Source organism: Vidua chalybeata, chromosome 11, assembly GCF_026979565.1.
Source record: "Vidua chalybeata isolate OUT-0048 chromosome 11, bVidCha1 merged haplotype, whole genome shotgun sequence".
Lineage (NCBI taxonomy): Eukaryota > Metazoa > Chordata > Aves > Passeriformes > Viduidae > Vidua > Vidua chalybeata.
Window position 1 is genome coordinate 3,317,650 of NC_071540.1, and position 12,545 is coordinate 3,330,194.

A 12,545-nucleotide genomic window follows, 5' to 3' on the forward strand; every position below is an offset into this window, starting at 1 on the left:
GGAGGCAAGCCATGCAGTAAAGGTGTCTCCTGGAAAGCATGCCAGCTCTCCAGCAGCCATCCCCTTGTATTGCTGCTGAGCACAGAAACGTGAGCCCGAGGGAATCTCAGACCAGAGCGTGCTGGCTGCAGACAGATCCTCACTGTAAAGAAATGAGGGTGAACTGAGAAACCCACGCTGGGGTCACACTTGGAACGTTTACTGTTTCCTGCTGTCAGACCTTGGGACGTCATCCCACAGGTGATTCATTACTGCTCATGTCCTTGCAGCCCATGACACTGGATGTAGGGGAGGAACTTCATCTCTGCATCCAGTTTAACCCAGCTTATGAGAACAATCTGCATAGCCGGGTGGCAGAGAGGGTTCTCAGGATACGCTTCACGGAGCATCCTCATGAGGAGCAGATCACAGTTCGGGGAGAAGTCCACTTCCCGAATCTCCATCTCGAGACCAAGGCCGTGGACTTTGGCTGCATCATGAATGACACGGAGGAAATGCTCTTTATGCGCATGACCAACTGCAGCCCTCTTCCCGTTCGCTACCATTGGTCATTCCTGACCGACAGGCAGCTGAACACCATAAGGTATGTGCATCATCCCTGCGCTGCTCCGAGCATGGACCTGCTCCAGCCTGGTTTTGGAGTGGCTGTTCTGAGCTCACCACACCAGCACCCAGCCCGGGGCTGCGTCGCGGTGAGGAGCTGCTCTTGCAGGCACCTCTCTCTCCCACTACAGCTCCACGACCACAGTTATGTTATTTTGCAGGTTCATCCCTTCACCACCTAAATTCAAACCCCGCTCATCAAAGAACGAGGGAGTGTTCCCAAGGAGATACTCCAAGATTGAAAGCGTGGAGGAGCCAACCAAAACCCCGGTAAGGATGCAGGATCCTGCCCAGCAGCCAGCAAATGCAGAGGCTACCCTGGAAGCCGAGGTGGATTTTCTTGTGCACCTACCACTTGCATTGCCTCCTCAACTTGACACCAAAGAGTCACACTCGTGCCAGCCTCCCTTTTTGCTGCCCTTCTGTCCTGTGTCCTTAAAGTGGCAGCTGGCCACGGAGTGTCTGGGGAGGGACAAATAGGAAAGTTTTGCTCGGAGAAGCTGGCTCAGGTCCTACAGACCTATGCTGAGTTTGGGATTTTTGGCTTATTTTCTTGACAATGTAAATGAGGTCTTTATCTGCATCATGATGAGAAGGCTTCCAGCTTCCCATGTGTGTCAATCCATGAAGAGTCCTGATCTCCATGTACCCCCTTCCCAACCCTGCTAGAGCGCTCCCATCTCTGCCTACACCCGAAAGCTGGTATTGCAGTGACAGCTCCAGAGCTGTCTTTTATAAAGCAAGACTTGGCAAAGTCACTGTCTCTTCCTCCAAACAAGGAAAAAGGCCCTTGATCTGCCAACTTGCCTGGTGAACATTACTTTGGAGTGGGAAGTGCCCCTTGTTCTGCATCAGGGGAACAGAGGCTGCTCACGAGGCAATAAAAAAAAAGATGTAAGGAAGCAGAAGAGTTTCTCAAAGGCCCAGTGTTGGCATTAAGGAGAAGGGTTGTACCTGCTCCCACACAAATAGCAGTTGTTTCAACACTGCACACTTTTTCTGAATCAGGAGAAACAAAGCCCTAGAGATGCAACAGATAGTGTGGCTGAATGTTTTCAGATAGAAGCACAAAATCATCTTTATTTCCTGCTCGTTGCCATGTATGCACAAGTAAACCAGGGCAATTCAAGTGGCCGTCCTGGAATCCTGGAATGGTTTGGCTTGGAAGGGACTTTCAGAGATTGTGTAGTTCCAGCCCTCCCTGCCTGGAGGGCACCCACTTCCCTCACCCAAGTTTGATGGAGGAAGTGCAGAGGGAAGAGCCCAGGTCTCATCTGGGGCTGGGCTTGGACCCACACTCGACTGATGGCCTGGACATTTTCACACTTGATTTGTGCCCAGCTCCCTTTTCAGCTGCTCCTGCTGTGCTGAGGTGGCGGTGCCTGCAGCACAGCGATGTTGCTCAGACCAGCCAGCTGCTCACTGCAGCCCGTGGTGCTTGTTTTCCAGCTGCTGTCATCCACTGCTGGGCAGTCTCAGAGGCCGGTGAGGAGGAGGGGACTGAGTCAGTTCTCAGAGGGGGAGCACCCCAAACTGGGAACGCAGGAGCTAAGTGGGAATTGGTCTCACGTCCGTGCTTGCAATGCAGGAAGCGGTTCTGTAGCCCCACTGCCACTGGTGGCCCTCAGCATTGCCCACAGAGAGGCCTCACATCCCTCCAAGCCCATCACAAAGCTCTGCTGAAGCAAGTGGTCACTGGAGAGGCCACGTGGGACGTTTTGTAGGGCTGCCCCAGGATGCTCCCTATGCAGCACCTGTGGAGGGCATTGCTCCCATTTACCTCATCAGGTGGTTGACAGGACATTTTTGTAGGAACTTTGGCTGTAGCAGCTTGAGAGAACGGCACGTAAATCAGAGAGAGGGAGAAAAGCCTCAGAAGTCAGATGAGCCTTTCCCCAGCTCCAAGGGCTCCCACCTCCAAGTCTCCTGTTTTTCTGAAGGCAGTGACAAGTGTTTCCAGAGACAAGTTCTGCAGCAGAAAGAGCTTCTTGCTGCCAGGAGACATTCCAGTTGACTTCAGTGTAGTGTATCCTCATGGATAAGTGATTTTGGGAGAAGATTTTCCCCATGGTCCCTCCACTGGTCAGTGGCATGGACACAGGATGAGATTAGGATGATTCTGGCTGTGTCAGGGGAATAGGGCCCCTCCAGCTATGACTCCACTTTATTCCAAGACACAGCTGCTCTTCTGCATCCATTTCCACTCTCAGCATCTCGATCTCTCCTCCCCTCTCTCCAGGTTTTCAGTGTCTGGCCGAGGCGGTGTGTGCTGGAGCCAGGAGAGAGCGAGGTGGTCATCTTCACCTTCTTTGGCCACGCCAACATCAAGGCCCGTGGCAGGGCGCTGTGCCACGTGGAGGGAGGCCCCACCTACGAGGTGCTGGTGACCGGGCAGGCTTCATACCCCAGCTACCAACTGGACGTGGAGGAGATCGACTGGGGGCTGCAGGTACCACAGGCTCCTCCTGGCACAGCTCCTTCTCTTGGCACCACGGCCACCTCGATGCCAGGCTCTCTCCTCTTCTCAGCTCCTTTGCTGGCTCTGGGGCTTAGAATACAACCTTGGAGAGATATGTCCAGCATCCAAGCTGGTTTGGAATGGCCATCTGCACCCCTCCCCTCCCTTACCCCTGGCCGAGGGACATGACACCATCCTCTTCAAGGCACCTAACATTGCCTCCTGGGGAACACAAGGGTCCCAGTGAAGATGTCCGGAGGGACATGTCCCTGAGACATCCCTCCACTGACCTGCTCCTAAAGCTTGAGCTCCAAGGAGATGCTCTTGTCTAATGCTCTTGCTTGATCCACCAAATAAACCAGGGAGGAAGCTGGGCTTTCAGTCACTTCAGTAGCTGAAGACAATGTCCCAGAATAATCCCCACTTGACTTCTTTTCAGTTCAAAGTCCACAGATGCTTCCAGGTTCTGGCACTGCCTGTGTTGTCCCGTGTGTCTCTCTTGTCACCTGTAGGTTTCCTGCCAATATTTGCATGCAGGTGCCTTTTCTTCTGGAATGCCTCCCTTGGAAATGCACTAACTTTTAGATATAATTCAATGGGGACAAGGATGTCGAAGCAAAAGAAAACTGTTCACGAGTAACAATTCAGCTGAGCCGGGCGCGTCTCCCTCCCCGAGAGCTGAGCAAACACACCCTCCAGCAAAATGGCAATCTTTCTATCCCCTTTCTACTCGGCCAGGGCGCTCCCTGTTCCCTTTCCCTTTGGATGGGTACTCGGGAACTTCCAGCCTCTCCAATGCCAACTCTTCTGTCCCCTCCCCTCTCCTCCTGCTTCCTTTTGCTCAGGTCTTCAACGCCGTCCCTCTGCCAGCTCAGAGCAACACCCAACAAACCAACCTGAAGAAATCCAAACAAGCCAAACAACAACACGTAGAACCAACAGCTTTCATTCTTGAACTTCATCACCTTTGGGTTCATCTCACACACCTCAGTGCCACCTCCTCTGTTTCTCCTGGCTGTTGGTGACCCCTCAGAGTGCAGAGGACCTGGTCCCCTGGTTCAGTTATTACTGGCCCTTCCACGGTTTTACCCCTTCTCTGTACTTGTGGGGTTGCATTGTGGCCGTGTGCTTTCAACGCCATGGAAGAGGAAGGAGATTGCCAGCATCAGGCCTGTATCTATAACTTCCCACTTCTCTGTCCTCTCTGCAGGTGTTTAACAAAGTCCTCAAAGCAGAGGTCACCCTGCAGAACACCGGGGTCCTTGAATTCACCTACGTGGTGCCAGAGTCCAGCACCGACACTGCAGCAAACCCTCTGCCTGGTGTGCCCGTGGTCGTGCCCAGCACAGTGAGTAGCACAAGTCATCAGCTCTGGCCCTGTGTCAGGTGGCCAGGTGGAGAGAGTTCAAGGGAAAAAGAGGGGAAAAAGTGGGGGGGAAACCCCAAACCCAGCCCTGAGAGACAGGGCTGTAAGCAGTTGCTGCTGGGGCAGAGAGGTCAAGCAAGTGCTCACCTAATAGACTCCCCATGGCCTTGGCTGGCAAGGTACCACTTGCCAGAGGCACAAGTGCTCAGCTCTGTGGCTGTGCTGCTACTGGAGGTGGGTGCTGCTGGCTCTTCTGAGGGTCACTTTCTTCCTCGTCCCTGCCTCCCTGCTGCCAGCACTAAGAAGCATTTCCATATTCCTTGCTTGGGCTTGAAGCTCCTTTGCCAGAAATTGCACAGCCTCTGTGCTGGTCCCTCCCTCGTGCAGCTTTGCTTCTCTGCGGGAGCTTTGTGGGGCAGGGAGGGGAGCAGGGAGGGGCAGGGCTGAAAGAGCAGGGAGAAGAGGCTGCAGCATGGCACCACGCTAGCTTCTCAGTCCTGCTGGATGTCTTGGAGCTTTAGCAGTATTCCTGCCTTTGGCCCTCTCTGGAATGGGAAGGGGTGCTGGTGCCGGATTCCTTCAGCCCGACTGGCTCCCGACAGCGACGGCGAGAGCGGCTGCCCCCAGCAAGCCGCTCAATCCGGGCTGCGGCTGTAGGGCACAGCTGCTCTGCGGCACGGGCGCGCTGCTCCAGGGCAGGGACAGGGAACAGGGAGAGGTCTTCTGTATGTTTTCCAAAGGTGTTTATTCCCAGGAGGGTCAGGGACACAAAGACACGGAACAAAGCCATCCATCCACTTCTGTATTGGGAGGTCTTAGGGGCAGGTGCAATCTTGAATCAACTGGGAGGAACTGGGGGTGGAACACAAGGTGGGGCATCCAATGTTTAAACCAATAGGGGATTACAGGGGAGGAGAACAACTTCAATCAATGGGGCCTCAGAGGATACAGAATTGATAGGGAATTTCTAGAGAAAGGGGCAGGCATGGGAAGGGATTGGCATTCAGTGGGAGGAGGAACAGGGAACAAAAGGGCAGGTCTTTGGGGAGATGGACAGCTAGGGCAAAACTAACAATACAGGGGGAAAGGAACAGTCCATTGAGAATAAACTCTGCCATAACAATACAAAATGGGTGGGGGGGGGGTTATAGAACTGACTCCTCGGACCGAATGACAACCAAAACCACGCAGCACAACAAAGGGGAAGCCAAAGGGCTTTCCCATGACTCCACGTGTGTCCCGTACAAGGGGTGACGCGCTGGTGCCCTCCTCCTGCGGGCACCTGCGGACACAGCTCTGCGTGGGCCGTGCTCTCAGCTGCTGGAGCAGCATCCTGGCGCTGGCAGCTTGGCCGGGCTCCCTTTGGCCGCAGCCGTGCTGTGTGCTGGAGTAACTCAGGAGAGCCAGGGGCAGGGCTTGTCCTGCTCAGCCGCTTCTCCCTGCACTGGCAAGAGGAATGGGGAGCCGAGGGTCCGGCCCGGTGTGCAGGGGTGAGCCAAGGAAAGCTGCAGCTGTGCCCTGTCACCCAGAGCCGTGTTTCCATTCAACCTCGCTGCTGTGAGCCCAGCCTGGGGCTTGGACAGCATTTCTGAAAGCCCAAAGAGGAGGATGGCCCTTCCTGCCATCACTCTCATCCCCAGAACTCATCCTAGTCTCTGCTCCTGCATTTCCAGAGATGGATGTGTGCAAGAAACCATGAGTCAGGACGGTGTAACCGCAGAGGCAGAAGGTGTTTTTGTTGGGATCATTAATAAGGGGTCAGGCCCTTGGACACCAGCCTGGAATTGCTGATGTGCTGTGACAGGAGCTCCTGGCCCTCCTGAGAGTGCAGGCACTTGACTCCTTTTCCACAGAGCCTGGCAAAAGAGCTTTTATGTTTTGGGCATGGCCCTTGCTGGCAGAGGGCATATGCCACGAGCAGCAGAGCTGTGCTCACATCGGGCTGGGCTGGGGCTGCAGCCTTGCGAGAGCTCAGGAGCACTCACTGCACCCCAGGGTTGGAGGCACAAGCTTTTGGGCACAAGGGAGCTAGAAAGTGAGGTGCTCTGATGGTTTCTTCTAGATGAGAACCTGTCTTCTCAGCCTGTCTGTCCCCTGAGCCATCCCACATCAAACCTTTGATGCAGTCCCTCCCTCTTCTCCTGTCCCTGCAGGGTTCCATTGCACCTGGCAAGAAGCAAGTGTTGGAAGTCTATTATCTGCCAGGAAAGCTAGGAGTCTTCTGCAAGACTGTCCAGGTGCAAGTGGCTTCTCTGGACCCAGCAGAAATCTTCCTGAAAGGAGAGGGGACCTCCCCTGGGGTTACCAAGGACCTACCCAGGATGTTGAAAGGTGAGCACTGTCTGTCGTCTCCCAGGAAGATCTCCCAGGAAGTTTTTCCCCCCTACCATTGCCCATCAAGCAGCTCACAGCCATCTCCACGAGTCTGGAAGTTGCAGGGCTGCCAGACCAACACTTTGGCCTCTCTGGTTGCTTCCTGACTTTTGAGCAGTTGAGTCCATTTAGGCTTTTGCCCAGGAGCCATCCCGCAGATCTTGCCAGCACCTTGTTGTAGGGCTGGAAAGATGATGGCCAGGCAGAAAAGCTTGGGAAAGCTGTAAGAGAGGCTGGCAGGGCTTTTGGCAGGCTTGGATGTGCGTGACATTGCAGGGGATGACATGATCCCCTGGGAGGAGGAAGCTAAGTGAGAATGAACATGAGGATTCTGAGAGGAGCAGCAGCATCCATTGTTTCTGGGAGAGGCCAGTGTTGGGGAAGTGGGACTTCTCAGCTTAAATGGGATTGGCAGTGTGCCATGTCTTCTATTCATGGAGAATTTTTTTCCTTCAGAAGAGGAGGAGGTAGTGCAAGAGGAAGAAGAAAACCCGGAGCAGGAAGAAAGGGAGAGGGATGAATCTGTGGTCCTGGAGTCACGGATGGAGTCACGGATGGAGTCACGGATGGAGTCACGGATGGAGTCACTGATTGTCACAGCTGAACAACAGGCTAGTGTCCAACATCTCCCCAGGGCCTCTTCAGCTGAGGGGCTCCCCCAGCAGCATACTGGGTCTGGTGGAAGAGGTGGGAGGCTTATTCCCACTTGGGAAATTGGAGGAGTAGCAGCTGTGCTCCCTCCCAAAGTTGCCTTTGCTTGTGGCCAGCCCACCCTCCATCCTTTGAGCTCTCAGATAGACACTGCCATAATCAGATGATAAGATTTCTGGGCCACTTGCAGAATTTGGAGAGCTTGTGGTGGTTTCTCTTTTGTGACTGAGAGAGATATTTGTATTTAAGTGTTTATACCTATAAAGTGAGCAGAATATTCAGAGTCAGTGAAGGGCCAAGCACCAGCAAACTCATCTTCACTTGCTGTGTAAATGGCAAGAAGGGCAACTGAACTGATGAACTTTGTGATCTCCAAATGGCCTTATTCATGACAAGCCCTCGTTTACTTTTTTGATTGGTGCATGATTCCACAAAGCATTTCTCTCCTGTTCTGGAATACAGAGGTTAAGCAGGAAAAAATATTGTTAAAAAAAAAAAAAATCCCATTTCTATACCCGTATGATGGGAATGACATGGTTTCTTCTGCAGTGATGCTGCCAACCTTGCGATTTCAGCTGAGGATAAAGAAACTGAATCATCCATATATTCTTCAGAAGACAAACCCTGAGAAGTTCAAGGGAAACTGGGAAGCTCTTTGAAGAACCTACTGAGCCATAAGAACCTCGAGGATCGGCATTGGCACACCTTGTTTACCAATAAAGCAGGGAGAATAATGTCCTGTGTGAAGAAATCTGTGAATGCTGAGCTCTCTGCCCAGGCATGGTGCAAATTTCATGAGATCCTGTGCAGTTTTCCACTTCTCCCAGATGAAGCTTTTCAGGACAGAGAACTGGATTCTGTCCACCTCTGTGAAGCACCTGGAGCATTTATAGCTTGCCTTAAGCACTACTTGAAGTCCCACCATGTCCCTTGCCACTGGAATTGGATGGCTAAGACTCTAAACCCATCTCATGAAGCCAGTGACACCCTTAGGATGATCATGGATGACGCTCTGTAGCGAACACGTTACCCTGGTGGTACTGTGGCCCAGATAACGCTGGGGATTGTGGCAGACTCGCAGGGAGAAGACTCTTGGTCAGGTGTGAGATGGATGACACTGATGATGTGGATCATTGTGGCTAAAGTTATTGCTAATAGAGTATCTAAATAGTGTCAATGCAGTATAAAATAGAAGCAGGTCTAAAGGGCTATAATATGAGCAGGTTTGTCTGGAAACCCAGAGGTTTCCAGTCTTTGGCACTGCAGAACTCACAGCGACAAAGCAACAAAGCACCTCTGGAGCTGCTTCAGGATTTTATCTCTGGACATGAGTGGATCTTAGCTGGATCTGCACTCAGAGGCACCAGGAAGCTGCCGGGGCATGCAAGGAGCTCAAGTGGCCCAGGGGGAGGGTGGCACGAGCCTTCCAGCACTTGGCTCCTTGCCGGGTGCAAGGGAACCCTGCGAGGCTCGGCTTGGTGCTGCAGCTCTTCCTCTACCTTTGGGACGCTTTCCCATCCAAAATGGGATTTCAAACTCCTGAAGAGCAGCCTCTGTGAGGTGCACTCCCAAAGGCAAAGGTGTTCTACAGTGAAAATCACTGCTCTAACTTGTGCCACTTTGCTTCTGAGTTTAACAAGAGGAGCATCCCCACGAGCACCCGTTTTTGCAGCTCTCTGGCTCCCGACTAACTGCACATGTGCCAGCTGTGCCAGAGAATGAGGATTTCTAGCTGTGATCACAAACTTGCCAGATTGTGCTATCATGGTAATTGATTTAGTGACTCAAATTTATACTGCTGTATGTTGTCTTGAGGTTACAGTGGGTGTGACATGGAGCTTTCAGTCCTTAAATGCTCAGAGGCTCTTCCTGTGTATTGTCAGTCTCTTGTGATTCCTCAGTGGCTTGTTTTGTAGGCTCTGAACCCCTCTGCGTTGTTCCGTATTTGGTGGGTTGAAATGCCAGCTCTTCTGCGTGAGCCAGGAGAGTGCTTCCAGCCTGAAGCTGAACTCACTAATTAAGCTGTGGTGACCTGCTATGAACAGGTAAGACTTTCCCCTCGCCCCCCCTCCTCCCCTTAAAACTCCATTCTTTACGTGACACTCTCCAAGTTGACTAAACAGAGTTTGACTTTTTCTGTGCATAAAGTTTAATGGTTTGTGTAGAGTCATGAGGTATCAATGACAACTTCTATGCTGCAGCAGTTTAGATGAAGTAGTTGTCATGACACCTCAATTAACTAAACAAACATACTTGTAAGCAGCTGCAGCTCATGTGCTCTGCATCACCTTTACTTGCACACAGATCAGACCACACGTGCCAATGACTCTGCCCCTCAGCTCTCTGCCTCTCCTCCCCTCCCAGCCAGGGAAGATGAGGCACAGGGCAGTACTGCTCACTCTCAGCTGGGATCTGGCATGTGTGTAGCTGATTCTGGCAGTGCAGAAATGCAGATCAAGCCATTGTCACCTTCCTCTTCCTCCCACTCCTCCCCATTCTCCACTTGAGGTCACCTTTCAGGAATTGTGTGCTAGCTCTGCTCTAATTAAAGGAGAGTTTGTAGATAAAGACACATAGATCTGCTTGCCCATAAAATGTGTTTTTATCCAAAGAACTAGGGCAATCAAATAAGACAGCCAGCCTGAGGCTGTCTTGAGATCGGCAGGTTTTGGTGATGCACGTAGCTTCACTCAGGCCAGAGCTGTGGAGCAGCTGGCAGCTCTAAGTCAGTGCTTAGGTCACAGCCGAGTTCTAATTGCCTTCACTTCAAAAGGAATGTCATGTTTCTTCCTAAAGGAATAACTTCCAATACCTCCCTCAAAACACAAAGCACCAAGGAAGAGAAGAGACAAAAAAGCAGGGTTCCTTGTTAGAAAGTTGTTGAGGTTACTGACCTAGAACAGAGACTGGACAGAGTTACAGAATAAAGCAGGGATTTGCTAAAAGGCCTCACTGGATCCACCTTGGGCAGCACAAGAGCCCAGCCAGGGCTACAGCCAAGGTGAGCCAAAAGGGTCACAGAATGGACGACCGCTCACAAGGTCTCTCGCTTTGATCAGTTCTGGCCCATCTGCATATTGGAGTTAATTGTCCAATTCCAGCTTTAGCCCATGAAGTCCCACCCTTCTTGTTTTTCTCTCTTCAGTCCACATTGTTTATGCTCTTGGCCTGAGATCTGGATCGATTGTCCTTGGACCCCAGCTAGAGAAGGATTTGTTTTGTCTGCCTACTTTGTGGAGAGAGCTCACCATCCCCTAATATGAAGCCCAGATCCACACACTAGAGCAGTTCAGATTCTGAAGAATGTAGAAGTAGACCTGAGGCATCACTGCACTGCAATGGATGCAACCAGTAATGAATATTCAGTCCATGGGACCAAATGAAAACTGGTCTGAAATAAGCCTTGAAATTCCCCTAATGTGGGTGAGCTCTTAGCACCAGCCATTGGGCTTTGCAGAAGTGGTTTTGTGTCACAGTACTTGATATTGTAGCTATAGAAAACATGTGGCTACTGCTGTGCATCAAAAAGGGAAAGAAAATCTGAAAGCAGGAGTAAAAGTATAGAACAAGTCAAAGGGTTGTGATAAAAGGGATACTGTTACATTGCATTAATCTTCAAGCAATGAACACTGAGGGAATAAAAGAGGAGAAATAAATTACTAAATACTTGTAACGTAACAGTCAAGGACTTGAAGACTTTTCTTGATGAATAACTTACATGAGTAGGATCATCCATGACTTTGGAACTATATTAACTTTTGGAAATATGCAAAGCATGGATTGTTTAGTGTTTGAGCAACCACACAGCTGCTGCACAGAAAGTGCCCAGGAGCTTCCTGACAGCTAAAAAACGGCCAAGTATTTTTGTAGACCTAGAACTGTAACTGCTTTGTTTTTGTTGTTGACTTGTAGCTCACTAGTACCTGGAGACCATAAAAAAGAAGATTCAAGACTATTTTAGAGACAGCACACAACCCCCATGCCACAGGGTATTCAGTGGCAGAGAGTTCCAGGTAAATTCAGCGCAAACCCCAAACCTGGCAATAGGAGACAAGGACCATAGAGCAAAGGTTATTACGGCCAGGTGCATCTTGGCACTGAGCCAAGACCACACTGTTACCTTTGGGGACAGCCCTTAAATAGCTTTTCCTTTCCATCAGCCTGTTGCATATTCATAGTCCCTTATGCGTATCCATAAACTAGTTTACATTTTCCAGGAACTATTTTACACGACCCCTCCTCGGGTCCGCTTTTTTAGAGCACGCGTGTTTCTTGGCTGGGATTTTGGCTCCTTCTCCTGATCACCTCCAGTGTGGGCCTTGGTGCACAGTGCCTTCAGAGGGTGAGTGCTGATGGTTGGCAGATGTGTGCAGGTGTCCTCATGCTGTGTTCATTGGGTGTTCTCCCATCCCAGCAGGCATTTTAACACAAGCACACTTCTATCAGCTATTGCACTACTATGTCTAAGCTTATTAACAGCAGAAATAAGGATTATATCTTTATAACAAAGTTACTTTAACACCACAGATATAAATGCATTTCCATGGATTTGTGAAAAGCCAATGTTGTAATATATATCTGTAACAGATAATTTGTTCAAATGTCCTTTTCCTTGAAGAGAATTCAAAAGTCTTTGTAGATATATTACTGCATATGTAAATACAAACACCTTGATGTTAACATGTACAGATATATCCTGATGATCATTACTGACAGCCAATGGAAGAGAAAAAATAATCAGATTTTATAGGCTGACTTCTTCCCTCTAATACCTGGCCTTTCTGGCTGAGATGCCAGACTCATGATCACACTGTTTAATTCTTTTTCAGTTAAAGATAAGTTGTGAGAAAAGCTGTGCCTTCAATGAGGCCTGGCCTTGTACACATCTAGTAAAAATGCTTTTTCTGTGTTTGAAGTTTCTCAAAAGGCAGATCTTTGCCCTGGAAATGCAACTCTCAGTCAGTGACTTTCTTGGGAGAAGGTGAAATAAAATGCAGCTTGTGCTGCACTTAATGCAGTAAAATTGCACAATACAAACCTGATGTACATAATAGATTATGTTACATATATCAAATTACACATGCACAGGTAAAT

The 12,545-nt window shown here is 50.4% G+C and overlaps 2 protein-coding genes across 2 annotated transcripts in view; one reads left to right on the forward strand and one right to left on the reverse strand.

Annotated features, from left to right (window-relative positions):
- The window catches only part of LOC128793614 (hydrocephalus-inducing protein homolog), a 27,526-nt gene extending 19,340 nt beyond the window's left edge, over positions 1-8,186 (forward strand). The window contains exons 23-29 of the mRNA XM_053952944.1: positions 270-583; positions 765-873; positions 2,843-3,052; positions 4,272-4,409; positions 6,581-6,758; positions 7,257-7,411; positions 8,001-8,186. Coding sequence (XP_053808919.1) covers positions 270-583; positions 765-873; positions 2,843-3,052; positions 4,272-4,409; positions 6,581-6,758; positions 7,257-7,411; positions 8,001-8,003 — 1,107 coding nt within the window. The 3' untranslated portion in view covers positions 8,004-8,186. The remainder of the gene's footprint in view (positions 1-269; positions 584-764; positions 874-2,842; positions 3,053-4,271; positions 4,410-6,580; positions 6,759-7,256; positions 7,412-8,000) is intronic.
- Positions 1-12,545, reverse strand: part of LOC128793625 (Fanconi anemia core complex-associated protein 24-like) — a 43,981-nt gene that overhangs the window by 28,594 nt on the left and 2,842 nt on the right. The window lies entirely within an intron of this gene.